We start from the raw sequence: 18,112 nt of genomic DNA on the forward strand, positions 1-18,112 counted from the left end.
ACCAGAGGCCGCGTCATTTCGACATCGCACGACCACTTATTGTGGGAACGAGCGCCGGGTCTTGCACACGCCCTCCTTCTAGCTGTTCACTGACCTCCTTATCGGTGACGTTGAGGGACGAGTGAGGCGTGGCCGCGAAAGCGCACATATCGGCAGGTCATGTCCGGCGGGAAAGCGCGTACGAAGGCGGGATAGCGCCCGTCGCGACGTCGTACGCAGCAAGCAGATCAGGATCAGGATCAGTGCGAGATGAATAGCGGTGAAGCCTAAGGTTGGGCGAGTGTTCAACAGGCCGAAGTGGAGTTTGGTCGCAAACGCTACCGACAGCCGCATCTGGAAGCCAGCGACGAGGTGGCACGAGTAGACGTGGGGACGCTGATACAGGCTGTATGGGTGTGTACGGTAGCCAACATCTGCAGTGAGATGGGCGGACGCCGCTCGTTTTAATAGCACAGGGCGATGAATGAGGTGCCACGAGCAACCATAGAGATACGGCGAGCTCCAGTAGATCAAGCGCAAGAGTCAGCACAGAGTAAGAGCCTTCGGGACGTACTGGGCCAGGGGTTTCGACACCGTTCGAGGTTGTAATTCGGGACCTCAAGCGAGCAGGTAAGAGACACGCCAGCAAAGCAGACTATGGTGCAGCGGGCGGATTTCGGTGTAGAATATTCGTTGGTAAATTTCGGGTCCTGGCGTAGACAGCATGCCTCCGCGGCCAGGGCATCGGGAGTTTTCCCAGTGCCAAGGTCGTAGTTGGGTTCTCTGGACTTCGAGCGCACCCACCGTTGGAGATCCTGCGTAAACGAGGCGAAGATAGAGATATGAGTCCATGTGTTTGCAAGGCGCATCCGCGATTGTCGCGGCGAAACGCCTGGAGCCTGTCCGCAGAAGGGAATGAGATCCCGAGGAGCGGGAAGCGCGTACTCGGTCCCACGCACACTGCCCACCGCCGTGAAGATGATGTAGCAGCGCGGGGAGCTCGCTGGCGCGTCGCCCAGGCTATCCCCAACCGCGACGAGGCCTCCGACAACAGTGTTTGGGGAGAAACCGCCTCCGCACTCTGATTTCTGACGTGTTCCCCGACGGCGTGGCCGATAAAGAGGTGTCTCCGCTGCACGTGACGCTTTCGGTATCACTGGCCTCGAAGGTTCGCACGACACTCTATTCTGCTTGTCACCGTCGCCATCGACGTCAAGCCCGAATCTTACGATGCCCGGGCGTTGCGGACGCTGCTGAGCACAGCTAGAGGCGGATACACGAGGATAGCACAGGCTAAGGTGCGCTGCAATCTTGATTGCCTCGAGGCAGATCTCCTTACAGTGATGTTATACATAACAGCCCAATCGCACCGCTCCTGTTTCCCTTTCTCCCCCCAACTTCACCAACATGCTTGCGTCGTTCCCCATCGTCGCCCCACCCGGTCCGCCCCAGCGAATACAGGCCCGCGGACGCTCACGCCAGGTGTCGCGTGCCGCCGTCGCCCGCAAGGCCTCAGAGGAGCGCCGGGTCCAGGCGCGCCGTTCAGCCACCGCCACTGGCCACGACCAACAACGACAACACACTTATGTGGCGCACAAGCGCGAGACGACGAACCAACACCAGAGCGCGCGGGTCCTCGTCCCCGAAGCCGCCAAGACGTGCAGAGCGCTCCCGACAAGCGTGCCCTTCAAGGCCACGACGCGTCAGCCCTTGCCCTCTGCACCACGATCATGTTCACCACCACCACACCTGTCCGCATCACGACCCAATTCACCACCAACGCCACCCACCCCATCCGCGCCGACCACCCCGTCCGAGGACGCTGACACTGATCCGGTGTCACTTGCGGACCGGGTGCATACCGCATATGCTCTCGAAGACATGCACACGGCCAAGATACTGCTACTGAAACTCAAGGGCTACCGAGACATAACAGAAGCGGATATTGCGGCCGTCAAGGACGAAGATTTCGACTTCTGCTTTGTCCCCAACGGCCGGCTAGTCGAAGATATAAGCGCGCCTTGCGCCGTGGCGAGCTCATCGACTATGCCCGCCACAATCAAAGCCCGAACACGCGAGGAGCGCTTGAAGGTGTGCGAGAAGGTGTGGGAGGACGGCAGAAGAGCCATGGCGGAGAGCCGTCAGGCCGTGCTCCTCAAACAGAAGCGCGCGCGATTTGAGCGCGAGATGGCCGAGAGGAGGCGCCTGGAGTCGGAGGCTGAGGAGAGGCGCTTGGAGGCGGAGCGGATCCTCATGGTCAAGCAGAATCTTCGCCGGCGGCAGCGACCAGTGGTGTCGTACGCGGAGCTCTCGCCGACCAGAACATCACCGACCCCGACTCGTCATCGATCGCCCACGCTCTACGACTGCCCACCCTTGCAGCCGGCACCGAGTCATAGTCGCCAGAAGTCGTCGCTATCGATGTCCCTGGATCAGCCTGTCCCCGAGATGTCGCAGGTCGTAGTGTCGTTCAAGGACGTCGTCAGGAGCATGCAGGGTCAGCTATTCCCCCACGATTCTAGAGAGCGATTGCCACATACACGATCCTCGCCTTCACCCTCCACACCCCACGCGACACCTACGAGGAAGGAGAGACGAGAGAAGGAGTTGTTGACGAGTTTGTTGACGGAGGCGGAGGTAGTTGCAGCGGAGGCAGAGAAGAGATGGAAGGGGAAGGGGGCAGCGGTGAGCAGGAGAGGAAGTGTCGCGTGCCCAGCTTGCGAGAAGTCGATGTCGTCGTCGTCCGTGTCGTCCATCACGTCCGGCCGGTCGCTGTCTTCAACATCCTCGGGTCCGTCGCGCTCGGGCTCCTGGTTGTCGTTTTCATCGGCTTCATCGTTCTCGAGCGTGTCGACGGCGTTGACGACACCCGCGACGTCACCAATGGTCACGTCGCCGCCGAAGAGGAGGTCGGTCTTGGGGAGCTGGCTGTTGAAGCCAACAGTCTCAGAGCCGGCGGAGATCGCAGTCACGCGCAGGTATTGCCCGACTCATCGCCGCAGCCATCTCATCCCGGTGCCGATACACGACAGTCCGCTGCCCTTCCCAGTCTCGGAACCGGCCGTGGCCCAGGAGTCACGCTCCGCGGCGCGCGTGGACGGCAACGTCGCGCCTTCGACCTTCAGCACCAAGCCCGACGCGCAGGCAGGTCTTGTGTCCCAGGTCCTGTCCTACGCGCAGAACTTCCAGCGGGCGTACGCAGGGGCGTTGCTCTTCTCCTCCGTCCCGACGGCGTCGCCGTACGAGTTCAGCGAGCCGGCGCGGCGCAAGCAGGGGGGTGCGACGCGCCGGAGCGGGAGGTCGGTACGGGCGCCGGGCTATCGCGCGAGCAAGGCGGAGGTGTCGACCGTCTTCCCCACGCGACACGTCACCATACGGCGGCAGGTCGAAGGCGATGGGTGGGATCAGGCAAGTGACTTCCTCGCGGCGGACGACGACGGGGACGCGATTGAGATCCCCCTCGTCGCGCCCGCGCCGCCCGCCTTGCAGCAGTGCGCGACCACCGCGTTCAACCCCTTCAACCCCCAGGGGCTGGGGAGCCGCAACCCCTCACCCCTCCGCCGTCAGCTGCTCGCAGCGGTGCCACCAAGCATCGGTGTGGGTATGTGCACGACGGTACGGGTGAAGGTCATGCAGAACCCGCTGTACCTGCGGCTGAAGGCGACGCACAACGTGCTCGCTAAACGTCGTGGCGTGGCGGTGCGCGACCTGGACAGCCTGCAGGGGAAGGCAAAGGAGAAGATTGGGAGGGTGGTGTGCATCGCGGTGCCGGTCGTGCCGCCGCCTGAAGGGGCGCGGTCACCATCGCCCGCGGAGGTGGAGGTGTATGGGGTACGAGGATGAAATGGAAGGATGGAAGGAAGGACATGGTGGTGGTAATGGAAGAGGTCGGTGGGGTGCTCAGCTCGCAACTTAGACTTGGGCTCGCACGCCAGGTGGCGTGCGGGTGTCGCCATCGGTTTTGCTGCGTCTCCGCTATAGTGTTTGCTTGTTTCTTGCTTTCGAGGCTACCTTCATACCTTCACTCACACATGGGCTCATGGTTTCCATACGTCTACCGCCTTTTACTCCTAGTGCGCGCGCCACTAATGTTCTTCGCATGGCTACCTTATTTTTTGTGCCCGCCCCTTGGACTTGTAGCTTTACTTTTGACCGCTGACCCGTGTATTTTACTTGACGTAGGCTATTATGCGAATATGCACATATAATCTTATGGAAACCTCCAGCGTGAACGTGAACATCGTATCGTTATCGTGCGCCGCGCCATAATTGCCTCATTAAGTAACTCTGATGCTTTGTCTTTGTTGTTCAAACTTCCAAGCGTCTCGGTCAAGTCCGTGGCTTATGAGATGTTTTGCAGTAGACTAATAACTTATGTATGCTACCAGGTGGTGATCCCAGATTCCAAGCGCAACGACCGTTGAAAGGTAAGCCCAAGTAAGTGCAAAGCCGGCCCCCCTCGACACCCGACGTGCCCGGGCGGCGCGGCACAAATACAAACAATAGGCCGAAGGACGACCTATAGCAAAACACGGCGACACGGTGCACCCTTTGATAGTGCTGTGCACCCTTCGATAGTGCTATGTACCCAGAATGTTTTTACTTGCCAGCACGCTTCTTGGCACCCGACTTCTCTTCCTTCTTCTCTCCTGCGGGGGCGACCGGGGCGGTCTCCTTCTTGTCCTTGTCGTCGGGTGAAGGAGCGTCGGTCTTCTTCGAGGACTGGGAGAGGGGGGATGAGTTGGAGGCAGAACACGTCATCGCGCGCACGCACCTTGGTAACAACCGGCTTCTGCTGGGCGCCAACGAGGCCGAAGAGAGCAGCGACCATGCCGAAGAACGTGATGGCAGCGAGACCGAGGGCGGCGCCCGTCTCGGGGCTCGTCTTGAACGCGAGGACGGGGTCGAGGCGCGCGAGGTCGATGAAGTCGAGGACCTTGTAGCGGATGAAGCCGATGGGGTCCTCGCCAAAGGTGAGCTCCTCGTCGTCGTCAACCTCGGCCTTCTTGTTCTTCGCGGCGACCTCGAGGGGCTTCTTGACGTCGAAGGTCTCGGCCTTAAAGGCGTTGGCGTCCTCGATGCTGTGGCCGACGTAGATGTTGTCGAAGAGGATGTCCTCGGTCATGGTCCAGAGCTCGATGCCGAGGCCGCCCTGCGCGGGGTCAGCGGACGTCACAGACGGTCACGAATCGCACTCACGATGGGCTTGAGCGACTTGACGGGCTCGAGGTCCTCGAAGTAGTCCGGGTTGGGGATCTTGCGCGGCGCCCACGGGCCCTTGTACTCGGGGTTGTCGATCATCGGCGCGTACCACTTGCCCTTGTACTCAGGGTTCGCCTTGTTCGGGCGCTTCCACTCGCCGCAGCCCGGCGCCTCAGCGCACTTGGGGTTTGGGACAGTGGGCGCGATCCAGTCACCGTCCTCCTCGTCATCCCACTCCTCTGGCTTCTCAGCGTCGGGGTCGGGGATGAACTGGGGCTCGTCATCGAGCCAGCCCTCGGGCTTGACGGCATCCTCGTCGGGAATCTCGTATGGCGCGTCCTCGTCCCAGTCCGCAGGCTTGGTGGCCTCAGGATCGGGGATCTTCTTGGCGTCGACCCAGTCTTCGGGCTTCTTGTCCTCGGGGTCGTCGATCTCGGCGGGGGGCATGACAGGGGGGTTGAAGTCCTCGAGGAGGCTACCGCTGGACTTGCTCTCGCCGTTGAAGAGAACTTCGTAAGTATTGTCAGGGCTGTAAGACGCGTCAGATTTCGCGAACGTATAGCTGAGGGAGGGGAACGCACTTGAGAATGAGCGTGTACAAGTTGGTGAGTTTCTCAATGGTAGGCTTGGGGGGAGTCTTCAGGTGCTTCTCCTCGTACTCCCCAGTGATGGGGTTCTTGTGGCGGAAGATGAAGTGAACCTAAGCGAGACACGTGAGTACTCGCAAAAGCGTGGGGGAACACAGCACGCACCTTGGTGCCCGGGCACGTCAAGTCAGGACCAAACATGATGGTCCAGGGAGTCTTGTCGTCAAACTCCTTGCCGCTGGTCTGGAAACCATCCTCAAGGAGCTTGATGTAGCCACCACCGCAGTTGCCGCCCTTCTGGTACTTGACCTCGTACTGGACGACAAGAGGCTTCTCCGAAAAGTCGATGGCCTTCTCGAAGGGGGCAGAGATGGCGTGGTGCGCGGCCTTCGTCTTCGCGACGAGGCCGAGGTCGCCCTCGATGACAGACACCAAGGGCTCCTCTACCTGCCATTCACCGACATAGCTGAAAGTCTCGCCGCCGACGGGGGTCTTCTTGGTCGCCTCCGAGGGAGTCCAGCGCGACGACCACTCGTCGGTGAACTGCTCGATGAAGGGGGCCTTGATCTCCGTGGGCTAATGCGCAGGTGTTAGCATCGTGCGCGCTGCGCGGGAAGTAAGCGCGCGTTCGCACCTTGAAGACGGGCTTCTCCTGCGCTGCGACGCCACAGACGGCGACGGCGAGGACCGAGAACGCTGCGCTCCGCATAGCGAAGGACCGGGACGATAAGTGAAGTAGAAGGGTAACCGTGAATGAACGCGGGTTTGAAGACACGTAGCTCTAAATATTGGCTGGCCACGCCTTGCCACGTAGCCCGGAAACTCCACGTGGCCCTCTAGTCCGGTGCCCCGGCGCGCTTGCGGCCCTAGATGCAGACGTTCCAGCACCTTCGATGGCCGCTCCCGCAGCTTTTCCGGGCGTGGAAGCTGAATAGCTTGTGTGTGAAGCCCGCAGTGTTTGTTGACTAGAGCAGGGGGATGTAGAGAGCGAAGAGGCTCACCGAAACTCTGTCGGGACGAATGAGAGGTACGGTGTCGCGGCAGGCAAGGTTTATGAAGTGATAGCGAGGCGGGGGACACCGGTTGTCATTGCAGGGAGTGTGTCGCAAGATAGTACGGATTGCGCCTGAGGAATGTATGGGTGGTGCCCGGCGTATATGGGCTGGCGAGGTTATGGAAGGTACGAGTAGAGGTCCTTAGACGTCTTCGAAGCCGCTAATCGCTACAAAGAGGTCAACAACGGACTCCATGGTCCATAAAAAGCTCGGTGAACACACCACAACGCGCGTCTAGTGTCACTGTTCGTGTCACGAAGTTGAACGCAGTCACAAGACTCATCACGAGATGACATGGCCTTGCCAAGTGCGCGACTGAGTCTGGTCAATCGACTGCTGCTCTGGTAGTCATGAGCCCACAGCTTTTTGGAACTGCTCTATCCGGCTCTGTAATCCAATCTGGAAGCTCAGAAGTCGATAGACCCACTGTACAACTTGGGATACCGCTTTTATGGCAATATCTGCTTTCATTGACAAGACCGCTTCATATCTAGTGAAACTGGGATATATGCGCGCCAAAAGGATGGGGCAATGTCAGCGCTTCCTCTCAAGACAAGACTCCACAGAGGGGATACTCCCGACTACTTGATTGCTCCCAACACCTCATAGATTGACTTGTCTATGAGGGCTGTTGCGATGTCGCTGCCGCTGCCCTTGGGCTCATTTCAGCGTGTATAAGCTCTGAGATGGGAGTCTCATGCACGAGAGAACAGTTTGGGGTCGTGGAATTGTTGGTGGTGGACGCGACCGGGCAAGGTGCAATTAACCGACGCGTTCGACTCGTGATCGCGTCCAGCGTGACGTCACGCTCTCTGCCGTCGTACTTACCGACGTCCTTCTGGACTTTCACGCGGACCGGAATTTGTTGACGGCTCTCAGAGTGAAGGAATTTTCACCTCACATACTTACAACAGGTCAGTAACAATCAGCTCGTCAGGCCTAGGGCTCGCCTTATGTGGAATTTCTTCGCGGGAATCGGGCAACTCGAGCAGTGACTTCATTCACAACCTATGCTCATATGCCTCGTTCTCGCTCTGGTCTGATCCGGCTTGGTAAGAGAAACCGTACCTACTCTACCCTGCCCCGATTGTGGCGATCTGGAGGCGAACTATGTTCTTGCCTTTTCCGGAATTGCACTGTTTACTCAGAAGGTGATGTCAGCAGTCACTCCAGCAGCTGTGGAGGCAAAATCTTCTTCTCCCCGCCTCTCATGCAATATGCCGGTCTGCATGACCTCCCCCCTGAGCTCCTTGAGCAGATCCTTACCTACACGCCCGACGATGACCTCCAGCACGCCGTCTACACCCTCAAGATCGCCGACTCGCTCGTATCCATCCCGGAGGACCTAATGTTCAAACATATACGTCTGAAGCGCCCAGACCAGGCAACACAACTTTACCTGCGACTACGCAAGGACCCAGAGCTGGGGAAGTCGGCGCGCACGCTGTATCTCACGTCGTGGTCGATAGATGGTATCGCGGTCATCAATCTCATTCGCTTGCTCCCCAACCTCGTATCGCTCATATTGTACATCGGGCCAACGAGCTTCAACCCAGAGGAGCTCGAGGAAGTGTTCCATAATGAGCTTCCGCTGCTCGAATACCTCTCGATTCGGTTCAAGCCCTAGTGCGTACAACAGACCTGTACATCCTTACTTCTCGCTAACTTCCCCCCCAGCGTGCAGAAGGCGAACTACTATCAATTCCTCAAGGGTGCCTACTTCGACTCGGCCCTCCTCCGACTGTCCAAATGGACTTCAGGCAAACTCCCCTCCCTCTCGATCGTGCAAGACCCTATGGCGCCCGACATCCAACGAAAGCAGAAGTTCGCGCAACCCCTCGTCTTCTTCCGCCTCGACCCCCACCTCTCCGCGCTCGCCAAGTCCGACTACCTCTCCACCGTCTCCTCCTTCCGCCTGCGCATCCCCGGCCGCCAGGTCGCGCGCTCGCTCACCTCGTCCGTGCACGCCCTCCCGTCGGTCGAGCTCCTCGACTTGAGCACCTGCAATGTGCTCGAGGCCGATGTGGGCTTGATCCTCACGCGCTTCACTCGTTTGCGGCACCTCATCCTGGACGCGTGCGCAATTGTGCGCGCAGAGATGCACGACTCGGACTGGTTCGAGTTCGGGAAGCAGTGCGCGACGGTGGGCGTGAACCGCGCGCGGCAGCGGGAGAAGAAGCTCAAGACGTGGCTCGAGGAGGACGTCGCGCGCCGGGAGGGCGTGTACGAGAAGTATGACATCCCGGACCAGCCACGCAAGGAGCCGGGCAGGAGAGCGCGGAAGGGGCGGAAAGGCCTGGCGACGGCGACGATCTCGCTGCGCGAGAAGGACGACGGGAAGCCATCCTTGCCCGCGGGCCATGTGTTGCCGAAGGAGCTGCGCGGGATCGTGCCAAAAGTACGCGTCCTGCCTGCGCTGCCGCCGTTGCTCTCGATCGCGACGTCTTCTGCGATTCCCGGGCGCGACATCCCCGAGGACAAGCAGGCCACCTTCCGCGAGCACTTCCAGCTCGGGTGGAATGAGGGCGTCGCGCAGATGGAGGCCGCGCGCACGCGCATGCGCCGGTCCTCGACGCTCGGGTACCGAATATTGCGGCACAACTTCGAGGAGTTGGAGGAGTTGGAGGAGGACGAGGCGGAGGTGGGGTTCAATGGGCTGGAGGAGGCGGATGCATCGGATTTTACGTTGGAGAATAGGGTGGCGCCGGTGGTTTGTCTGGCTGGCAGTGTTCCGTTGGAGAAGCATACGCCAGGGTGTGGCCATATTGTTGGACGGGAGGTGTGGAAGGACCCGTTATAGCATAGACAGTTGTATCCTAGAATCATATGAGCTCTCTAAGGGTGTTGCAGTGTCGCACCGGCAATAGTTCCTTTATAATAATAATCTAATTCCAAAGGCATCCGACTTGGGGGGGGAGGAAGAATGGCGTTGCAGACCGACACGGCGGACATGGATTATGATACACGATTGAGATGGATGCTACAGGGTATACTATTGCTTCGGTGCGCTGTTAAACTGGGGAAGGTCAGGAAGGGCTGATGGCGGAGGATGACCAGTAGACGCACGATATCTCTTAATTGACCAGACGCATCGTTGAACTGCTTCTCCAAGAACTTTGACTTCTTTGCGAGGTTGTTCAGGTCGTCCCCCAGTTCCTTCTCCTGCGCCTTCAACTCGGACTCCATCTCTTTCCTTGGTGTCATGAGGAACCTACGATCGGGTCAGTCGAGGATACGCAGTACAGAGCAATCATACGCACATCTTCCCCACACCCTTGTACATCTTCGTGTCATCATCTAGTTGGCTCAGCTCGTCGATCGTGAGCTGCACGATCCGCCGCTCGCGCTGCTTCGCCGCCATCTGCTGCTGGGCGAAGTTGAAGGCGCGCTGCGAGCTGACGGCCGTCTGCTGTATCTGGTTGAGGATCTAGCCAGCATATGAGCAATATATTGATCAGAATGTGGCCTCCCCCACCTTCCTCAGCGTCTCATCTGGCAAGGTGGTCATGGTGGTCGGATCGACGCGCGCGGTCGGCGTTTGCCGAAGTCAGCAAGCGCGCCAAAGTTTGCACGCGTCTTGCGTTTGCCCCTCTCCTCGGTCCCCCACACGCTTTCTCGTCTTCCCGTCATCTCGTGTCCCCTTCCCCTGAACTGACCCCGGAAGACCGCTGACATGTCCTCCTTCGACGACTATGACGAGTTTGGCAACTACATCGGCGGCGACCTCGACTCGGACGACGAGGATGAGGTTATGCAAGAGCAGCAGCAGCAGCCAACTGCGGCGGCTCCCGCACCGCTGGAGGGATACGAACACGACGCGATGGACCAAGACGACAGCGGCGCATTGATGCAGGTTGACGGTGCGTGTCGAACAATGGACGCGTCCGTGCGCTTATGGATGAGGTGAACAGAGCCAACACACAACGCTGTCGTACTTCACGAGGATAAGCAGTACTACCCCTCCGCCTCTGATGTATACGGCCCGGACGTGGAGACGCTAGTGCAGGAGGAAGATACGCAGCCATTGACCGAACCCATCATCGCCCCCATTAAAGTGCGCAAATGGACGGTCGAGGAGAAGGACATGCCGGAGACGCGGTTTGACAAAGCGTGCGCATGAGCATGCTCATACTTCCCCCCTCTTGTTGACGCGGTCTTTTCAGCTTCCTCCTGAGCCTGACCGCCTTCCCCGAGATGGTTCGCAATGTCGCGGTGGTGGGCCACCTCCACCACGGGAAGACCGCGCTCATGGACATGCTCGTGTTCGAGACACACAAAATGACCTGGGATGCGGACAAACCGGTCAGTCAACATGTACCATATACCCGCGTTGGAAGCTTATGTTGACCAGACCAGGTACACCGACACCCATGTTCTTTCCCGGGATAGAGAAATTTCGATCAAGTCTTGCCCCATGTCGCTTGTGTTGTCTACGACCGCGGGGAAGTCGCATTTGGTGCACTTGATTGATACACCCGGTCATGTCAATTTCTTGGACGAAGTCGCGGCTTCTATGCGCCTGGTGGACGGTGTTGTTCTGCTCGTAGATGTGGTGGAAGGGGTCAGTGCATTCCTACTTATCACTTACCAAACCATGTTGACCTTTTGAGCAGCTCATGGTCTCCGCCGAAAACATCATACGTCACGCCATTCAGGAGGGCATCAGAATCACACTCGTCGTCAACAAAGTCGACAGATTAATCCTTGAGCTGCGCCTACCACCTGCGGATGCTTACTACAAGATCAAGCACACTATAGAGGAGATTAACACCTTCATCAGGTAAGTCTTCCAACCCAAGCAACTCATTCATCATCTCAGGCAATGATGTAGTGCTATCGACCCGGACCCCGAACTGCGTCTCAGCCCTGAAAATGGCAACGTCGCATTCGCGAGCACTGACATGGCCTGGTGCTTTACCTTGCGCTCGTTTGCTCAGATGTACGCCGACACCTATGGTAAGCTTGTATTATTCGCTCCGTTGCCACAAACTGTGACACAAGCGTGTAGGCAAATTTGACGTGAACGCTTTCGCCGACCGCCTCTGGGGCGATATCTACTTCAACAAGGAGGAACGCAAATTTTCGAAGAAGCAGTCCGACCCCGACCAACAACGCTCCTTCGTGCACTTCGTCCTCGAGCCGCTCTACAAGCTGTACAACTGCGTGCTCACGGAGGAGGGCGAGGAGTTGAAGGCGACGCTTGAGCGCCTGGGGATCCACTTGAAGCCGGTGATGTTCAAGATGGACGCGCGCCCGTTGTTGAAGGTGGTCTTGGATCAGTTCTTCGGGCCGTCGACGGGGCTTGTGGATGTAATTGTCGAGCATATACCGAGCCCGGTGACGAATGCGCGGAACAAGGTGATTCAAGCGTATTCGGTGCTATCCAAAAAGAAGCTGACTGCCCTCACAGGTCGAGGCTACCTACACTGGTCCTCAGACCTCGCAGCTCGCCGAGTCGATGAAGGAGTCCGACCCCTCCGGCCCTCTCATGCTTCAGGTTGCCAAGCTTTACCACACAACCGACGCACAGTCCTTCCGTGCCTTCGCCCGCGTCCTGTCCGGCACCCTTCGCAAGGGCACGCAGGTCAAGGTCCTCGGCGAGGGCTACTCCCCCGAGGACGAGGAGGACATGATGAAGGCGGTCGTTGAGGACATCTGGCTTAGCGAAGCGCGCTACTTCATCCCCACCGACGAGGTCGGCCCCGGCAACCTCGTCCTCCTTGGCGGCGTCGACGCGTCGATCTCCAAGTCCGCCACGATCGCGCCCGCCGACTACGAGGACGACCTGTACACGTTCCGCCCCATCAAGCACATGACGCAGAGCGTGCTGAAGATCGCTATCGAGCCCATCGCGCCGAGCGAGTTGCCGAAGATGCTCGCGGGGCTCAGAAGTGTGAACAAGAGCTACCCGCTGCTGTCGACGAAGGTCGAGGAGAGCGGAGAGCATGTGATCATTGGGACGGGGGAGTTGTATCTGGACTCAGTGATGCACGATTTGCGGCGGTTGTTCTCGGAGATTGAGATCAAGGTGTCGGACCCGGTGACGAAGTTCTGCGAGACGGTGCTGGAGACGAGCGCGTTGAAGTGCTATGCGGATACACCGAATAAGAAGTGAATAGACGTGATCTGATGCTGCGTCTGGAGGGTTGACCACGGCTACAGGAACCGGTTGACGATGATCGCGGAGCCGTTGGAGAGGGGGATTGCGGAGGACATCGAGCGGGGACGGGTCAACATGCGTATGTCGGCGAAGGAGCGCGGCAAGTTCTTCGAGGAGAAGTACCAGTGGGACTTGTTGGCGTCGCGGTCAATATGGGCATTTGGCCCTGATGATAACGGTCCGAATATCTTGCTTGATGACACGCTGCCTTCGCAGGTCAGTTAAGGTGGTCCACCGTGGTACCCTCCTTGCTTATCATTCTTTCCCAGGTCGACAAGAAGATGCTTGGTACGGTGAAGGAGCACATCAAACAGGGATTCCAGTGGGGTGCGCGAGAAGGACCGCTATGTGATGAACGTCGGTAGTTTCATCCTGGCCTCCATGCTCGCTCCTGACTTGACATCCTCACAGCCATGCGCAACGTGAAGTTCCGCATATTGGACGCCAGCTTGGCACCAGAACCCATCTTCCGCGGTGGTGGTCAGATTGTCCCAACAGCGCGCCGCGTCTGCTACTCCTCCTTCCTCATGGCCGCCCCTCGCCTCATGGAGCCCATCTATTTCGTCGAAGTGCAGGCCCCCGCCGACTGCATCTCCGCCGTCTACACCGTTCTCGCCCGGCGACGTGGCCACGTCACGCAAGACCTCCCCAAAGCCGGATCCCCCCTCTACACCGTCAAAGCGCTCATACCTGTCATCGACGCCAACGGCTTCGAGACCGACCTGCGGACGGCGACGCAGGGACAGGCTTTCTGCTTGCAGATCTTCGACCACTGGTCAATCGTGCCCGGCGACCCGACGGACACGAGCATCAAGTTGCGCCCGCTGGAGCCGGCATCGGGGCAGGCGCTCGCGCGGGACTTGGTATTGAAGACGCGGAGGAGAAAGGGTCTGGGCGACCAGATTGCGGTGTCAAAATACCTGGACGATGAGTTTGTGGTAAGTGCGCCTCGTTCAATGGATGATGCGGTGTTTGCTGATGAGCATCACAGCTGGCGCTGTCGGCGTCGGGGCATGCGGATTTGTTGGGTTGAGTGTTTGTATTGTAGCATATCCAGTAATCTATTCTATCTTCTTGTTGAGCCACAGTCCTACAAAGGCGCCAGGAGGGGTACAGTGGTGGGTGCTGGCTGATAATCATTCGCATGAGCTGGCTCAGGGCGTGAGGAGCTCCAGATAGAACTCATCGGTGCGCATCGTACACGTTGAACGGACGATCTTCAACTTCCACACAGACGAAGGGAAAGTCAGGAAATTGAAGGTAAGAGCAAAGGTCGAAGGTCTGCAGACTTTTGTTTTGAAGAAAGCTTGGTCAAACGATTGAGACGTGAAAAGGATTGCATTGGTACAGGGGCAACGACAGAGCAAGTTACATGACAGTCCTTACAAAAGTAACAGGTACGAAACTAATGTCCATGCGCTACGAAACCGATCAAGAGACATATTCCGGTCCATGACACCGCACTAGAAATCTATGACTCTACAAAACGTCTAGCGCTTAGTTCCAGATCTGGTTCGTGTTGCCGTCGGTGCACGTCCAGCTCTGGACAATGTTGCCGTTATCGAGCCTGCCGCCGGTAAGGTCAAGGCACTGCCCGTAGCCCTGGACGGCGATGCGGTTGTCGTTGGTGTAGTACCAGGTCTGCTGGGCGAGACCGGAGTAGCACTGCCAGAGCTTCATGCCAACACCGTTGCCAACTGCGACAGCGGTCAGCGTCATGAACAAGAGCGCGATGATGAAGAGACGTACTGTTGGTGCCAGCGTCAAGGCAGAAGTTCGTGTTGGCGAGGCGGACGGCGGTGGTGCCGCGGTTGAGAACCCACTGCTGAGCGCTTGTGCCGTTGCAGTCGTAGCTGAATAATTGTCAATAAAATAGACGATACGAGGAAAGAGAGCGACGTACATGTCAACCGGGGTACCGTTGGCCTGAACATTGCCCTGGACATCGAGGCACTTAGCGCTGTTGCCGTTCGGGTGGAGGACCTGGCCCTGCTGGGTCGGGGTCTGCGACGGCGCAGCGGACGAAGCCGTGCCAGAAGACGAGCCGGAGGCGGAAGACGAGCCCGACGCAGACGAAGACGCGCTGCTGCTGGTGCCCGTGCCGGACCCAGCAGTAGTGAGCGTCCACTTCTGGTTCGGGTTCGGGCTGCTGCACTCCCACGTCTGCGTGGCGCCGCCGTTGTAGAGGGCGCCGTCACGGAGGTCGAGGCACTCGGCGCCGGTGGAGACCGAGAAGTGCTGGTCGCCAGAGTTGTACGACCACTGCTGCTGGGGCAGGTTGTCGTAGCACTGCCAGAGCTTCATGGAAACACCGTCACCAACTGCGTGGGCGTCAGCGGATGAAAGGAGAATGTACAAAAAAGAGATGCTCACTGTTGGTGCCTGCATCGAGACAGAAGTTGGTGCCGTTGAGCTGGAAGGTACGACGGCTGCTGTCGAGGGCCCACGAGGGCGTAGCCGCCGTCTTGGTCGAGCAGTCGAAGATGTCGACCGGCGCGCTGTCGTACGCGCCGTAGGTGCCGAGGCAGAAGTTGGTGTTGCCGTTGGGGTGGATGTAGACGGTGCCGTCTGCCGCCGTCGTCGCCTGACGGGGGTAGGGCTTGGCGAGGATAGCCGGGAGGAAAGCGAGGAGCGCAACGGAGAACATGGTTGAGCTGAGCTTGAGGGAGGTGGGATGAAGGCGGTAAGTTGAAGGAGCTGGCTGGGCTGAGTAGTGAGGAGAAATCGGTCGGATTATATACCTCTCGGCGACGACGGCGATGGATGCCTCATGAAGGCAAGACGTCTCGCGGGACGGAGAGTCAAGTCGGGTAGTTAAGCTTGCGGGCGATGCGTCGGTGGGCCTGAATCTTGCGAAGACGTACCTGGCTCGGCGCGGAGGGAGGCATAGGTCTCAGACCTTTTACTTAAAGCGCATGCGTCGAGCGGAGCGATGGGCCTCGGGTGCGCAAGACAGAAGCGTGTGCCTGTCATTAGGTGAACACGATCGCGGCAAGAAAAGAATAGCGTTTCCGGGGACCATCAACAATATGCGGAACTGTGAAAGTCCCTCGGTAAGAGCCAGAAATTCCCGAAAATCGTGCCGTTCACTGTCCCGCACTGAGAGGCTTCCGCTGTGCAAAATGGCAGACGATTTCAACAACAAGCGGGCGCCTTCGGTCCTGACCGACACGGATAACTTGCACAGAAAAAATTACGAGCGCGGGAGGAGCCCATTGGGAGCCCACTAAATCGCCGACCTTCGCGGAACGACGCCGCGAAATGAGACCTTCGTTGACATGCAGGACCTTTGCAGGACTTTCTGCCTTTGGCGACCAGGAGGAATAGAGAGCAGATTAATGTACGCAGAGATATAGGTGCGAAAGACAGGAAGTAAGGCATCGGTCAAACAGCAACCAACGTATAGCATGAGCGTATGAACCAAGGAGAAAATTGCCCGATATGGCAATTTCTAGTATGCTTCCGTTTTCCCACACTTCAATTCTCACGCGCTCATCTCGTTCCCTTCATTTTCCCGATTTTGTCCTTCGCTTCTTCTTGATGTCCTTCTGTGAAGATGAGGAAGAAATACTGAGACTAAACATCGCGGTGTCAGCCGAGGGGTCGCGTGGTGACCGCGCCAGAGCAATGAACGAAGCTCTTCAACTCCCCGAGATCCTATACTTGATCTGCCGATGTCTTTACTATGGGGAAATCTCCAGACTATCACGGGTGTCGAGGTACTTGCACCTTATTGTCGGGTCTGTGCTCTGGGAAAGCATCGCAGGCTTGGACCCCCTTCTCCGGCTCATGCCTCAGGACGCATGGCATCTGGAGCTCGTCAACGATGATACGAATCGTTACAGATACTTCGTACGTCTACGGTTATCCCCGTTATGGCATGCTCTCACTTCTACAGAACTTCTCTCGTACGTTGCAGCGCGAGGATTGGATCCCCGTTCTTGCGAAATCAAAATTCGTCAAGAATCTCCACAATGTAGACGGGTTCTACAACTGCATCCAGTTTCGTGCGACGGTCGCACAGTTCATTGTCGACCGGCCTCCTCCTTCTCTTCTTCTCCCAAATGTACGACGGCTATGCTGCTATCCTCATGACTATCTGGTGGACGATACTCTGATCCTTACTCCCTTTTATCGCATTTTACTCTCGCCTAGCATCACCACATTGGAGCTGAAGGCGTGTTGCTTCGTGGATGTCAAGGCTCTGACGGCGACCTGCCCGAACGTGGACAGTCTCACGATCTGGTGCAGATGCGAAAGCGATGCCCTTGGTGCGCATGCTGCTCTCATGGACACGTTGGGTCAATGGTCCCATTTGGAGAGCGTCCATCTGACTCTGCATGACTGGACGTGGGACCCGAACCCAATCCTCGCCTTGTCGCATCTGGAGAGCCTATCTTCGCTGCACGTGCATCAAGAAGGCTACTTCGACCAGCTGCAGGTTCCTCAGTTCCATGCGAATAGCTTTCCTTCATTGTGCACGATGGTGCTTGAGTCCATATCCTTGGACCTGATCGCTGCAATTGTGCAGTCATGGCACGCACCAAAAGACATGGAGGTTATCGATTTGCAAGGCGTCTTCGGACATGACAGTTATTCTGTTACCGTACTGCGGGCGATCCAGGAGAAATGCGCTCCGTCTCACCTGCGAAAAGTGATAGTGAGGCCGCCGTACGGCTCGAGTGCGAGCCCGGAAGAGCCACCACTACTTCGCCTGCGGCATCTCCAACCCTTGTCTGGTTTTCGGAACCTGGCCGAGGTCACGTTCTTGATGACGGACGCCGCCTTCCTTACGGACGATGACCATGCGCGCATAGCAAGCTGGTGGCCGCGGTTGCAGAAATTACACTTGACCGTTCGGTACTCTAGCGAATCGGCATTTGCCTCCTATCCCTCTCTCCTCAGCTACGCGCGAGGTTGCCCGTACTTGCAGGAATTGTCGATCAATCTCACAGCCGCCTCTGATGACCCCGGACGTCTTCCATATGCGGGCGCGCAACCATCCACTCAATTTCCTTAATATATGGGAGGCCTACCTAGAGGAGGACAAGGTGACAGAGGTGACCATCTTCTTGTCGAGGGCCTTCCCTCGCCTGGAAACACTTCGGTACCCAATATCATACGACGAG

At 58.1% G+C, this 18,112-nt stretch overlaps 7 protein-coding genes across 7 annotated transcripts; 4 read left to right on the forward strand and 3 right to left on the reverse strand.

The window, feature by feature from the left end:
* The first annotated feature begins 1,003 nt into the window (after positions 1-1,003).
* Positions 1,004-4,217, forward strand: SCHCODRAFT_02613185 (uncharacterized protein). Its single transcript, XM_003038362.2, has 2 exons — positions 1,004-1,277; positions 1,339-4,217. Exon 2 carries the CDS (start codon positions 1,387-1,389, stop codon positions 3,820-3,822), a length of 2,436 nt encoding a protein of 811 aa, XP_003038408.2. The 5' UTR covers positions 1,004-1,277; positions 1,339-1,386; the 3' UTR covers positions 3,823-4,217.
* Positions 4,218-4,313: 96 nt separating this feature from the next.
* Positions 4,314-6,522, reverse strand: SCHCODRAFT_02613191 (Calreticulin-domain-containing protein). Its single transcript, XM_050344583.1, has 6 exons — positions 6,403-6,522; positions 5,934-6,344; positions 5,763-5,881; positions 5,179-5,710; positions 4,754-5,131; positions 4,314-4,701 (listed from the first exon to the last, which is right to left on the reverse strand). The coding sequence occupies exons 1-6, from the start codon at positions 6,475-6,477 to the stop codon at positions 4,579-4,581; spliced, it is 1,638 nt and encodes a 545-aa protein (XP_050202484.1). The 5' UTR covers positions 6,478-6,522; the 3' UTR covers positions 4,314-4,578.
* A 1,340-nt stretch (positions 6,523-7,862) lies between these two features.
* SCHCODRAFT_02567655 (uncharacterized protein) lies at positions 7,863-9,638 on the forward strand. Its single transcript, XM_003038361.2, has 2 exons — positions 7,863-8,449; positions 8,501-9,638. The coding sequence occupies exons 1-2, from the start codon at positions 8,034-8,036 to the stop codon at positions 9,621-9,623; spliced, it is 1,539 nt and encodes a 512-aa protein (XP_003038407.1). The 5' UTR covers positions 7,863-8,033; the 3' UTR covers positions 9,624-9,638.
* A 63-nt stretch (positions 9,639-9,701) lies between these two features.
* SCHCODRAFT_02174152 (Prefoldin) lies at positions 9,702-10,359 on the reverse strand. Its single transcript, XM_003037002.3, has 4 exons — positions 10,299-10,359; positions 10,084-10,250; positions 9,890-10,034; positions 9,702-9,839 (listed from the first exon to the last, which is right to left on the reverse strand). Exons 1-4 carry the CDS (start codon positions 10,329-10,331, stop codon positions 9,816-9,818), a joined length of 369 nt encoding a protein of 122 aa, XP_003037048.1. The 5' UTR covers positions 10,332-10,359; the 3' UTR covers positions 9,702-9,815.
* A 48-nt stretch (positions 10,360-10,407) lies between these two features.
* On the forward strand, positions 10,408-14,113 carry SCHCODRAFT_02613200 (P-loop containing nucleoside triphosphate hydrolase protein). Its single transcript, XM_003038360.2, has 12 exons — positions 10,408-10,683; positions 10,735-10,933; positions 10,987-11,125; positions 11,175-11,384; positions 11,437-11,603; positions 11,655-11,779; positions 11,832-12,181; positions 12,234-12,934; positions 12,986-13,199; positions 13,253-13,340; positions 13,395-13,921; positions 13,975-14,113. Exons 1-12 carry the CDS (start codon positions 10,497-10,499, stop codon positions 14,014-14,016), a joined length of 2,949 nt encoding a protein of 982 aa, XP_003038406.1. The 5' UTR covers positions 10,408-10,496; the 3' UTR covers positions 14,017-14,113.
* A 253-nt stretch (positions 14,114-14,366) lies between these two features.
* Positions 14,367-15,630, reverse strand: SCHCODRAFT_02684960 (uncharacterized protein; the record flags this gene model as incomplete). The annotated part of the gene is made up of 4 exons (XM_003037001.3): positions 14,367-14,680; positions 14,733-14,836; positions 14,887-15,304; positions 15,357-15,630. The coding sequence occupies 4 exons, from the start codon at positions 15,628-15,630 to the stop codon at positions 14,481-14,483; spliced, it is 996 nt and encodes a 331-aa protein (XP_003037047.1). The 3' UTR covers positions 14,367-14,480.
* A 980-nt stretch (positions 15,631-16,610) lies between these two features.
* On the forward strand, positions 16,611-18,003 carry SCHCODRAFT_02531114 (uncharacterized protein; the record flags this gene model as incomplete). Its single annotated transcript, XM_003038359.2, has 2 exons — positions 16,611-16,835; positions 16,882-18,003. 2 exons carry the CDS (start codon positions 16,611-16,613, stop codon positions 18,001-18,003), a joined length of 1,347 nt encoding a protein of 448 aa, XP_003038405.1.
* Between the last annotated feature and the right edge of the window lie 109 nt (positions 18,004-18,112).

The sequence above is a fragment of the Schizophyllum commune genome, assembly GCF_000143185.2.
Source record: "Schizophyllum commune H4-8 unplaced genomic scaffold SCHCOscaffold_2, whole genome shotgun sequence".
NCBI lineage: Eukaryota > Fungi > Basidiomycota > Agaricomycetes > Agaricales > Schizophyllaceae > Schizophyllum > Schizophyllum commune.

Coding starts and splice junctions, on each gene's coding strand:
- SCHCODRAFT_02613191 (XM_050344583.1), bottom strand. CDS start 6,477: ATGCGGAGCGCAGCGTTCTCGGTCCTCGCCGTCGCCGTCTGTGGCGTC. Junction 5,711..5,762: donor TTGTACACGCTCATTCTCAA/GTGCGTTCCCCT, acceptor CGCGTCTTACAG/CCCTGACAATACTTACGAAG. Junction 4,702..4,753: donor AGAAGCCGGTTGTTACCAAG/GTGCGTGCGCGC, acceptor CCCCTCTCCCAG/TCCTCGAAGAAGACCGACGC.
- SCHCODRAFT_02567655 (XM_003038361.2), top strand. CDS start 8,034: ATGCAATATGCCGGTCTGCATGACCTCCCCCCTGAGCTCCTTGAGCAG. Junction 8,450..8,500: donor TCGATTCGGTTCAAGCCCTA/GTGCGTACAACA, acceptor CTTCCCCCCCAG/CGTGCAGAAGGCGAACTACT.
- SCHCODRAFT_02613200 (XM_003038360.2), top strand. CDS start 10,497: ATGTCCTCCTTCGACGACTATGACGAGTTTGGCAACTACATCGGCGGC. Junction 11,780..11,831: donor GATGTACGCCGACACCTATG/GTAAGCTTGTAT, acceptor ACAAGCGTGTAG/GCAAATTTGACGTGAACGCT. Junction 12,182..12,233: donor TGACGAATGCGCGGAACAAG/GTGATTCAAGCG, acceptor CTGCCCTCACAG/GTCGAGGCTACCTACACTGG.
- SCHCODRAFT_02174152 (XM_003037002.3), bottom strand. CDS start 10,331: ATGACCACCTTGCCAGATGAGACGCTGAGGAAG. Junction 10,251..10,298: donor CAGATGAGACGCTGAGGAAG/GTGGGGGAGGCC, acceptor TATGCTGGCTAG/ATCCTCAACCAGATACAGCA. Junction 10,035..10,083: donor TACAAGGGTGTGGGGAAGAT/GTGCGTATGATT, acceptor ACCCGATCGTAG/GTTCCTCATGACACCAAGGA.
- SCHCODRAFT_02613185 (XM_003038362.2), top strand. CDS start 1,387: ATGCTTGCGTCGTTCCCCATCGTCGCCCCACCCGGTCCGCCCCAGCGA.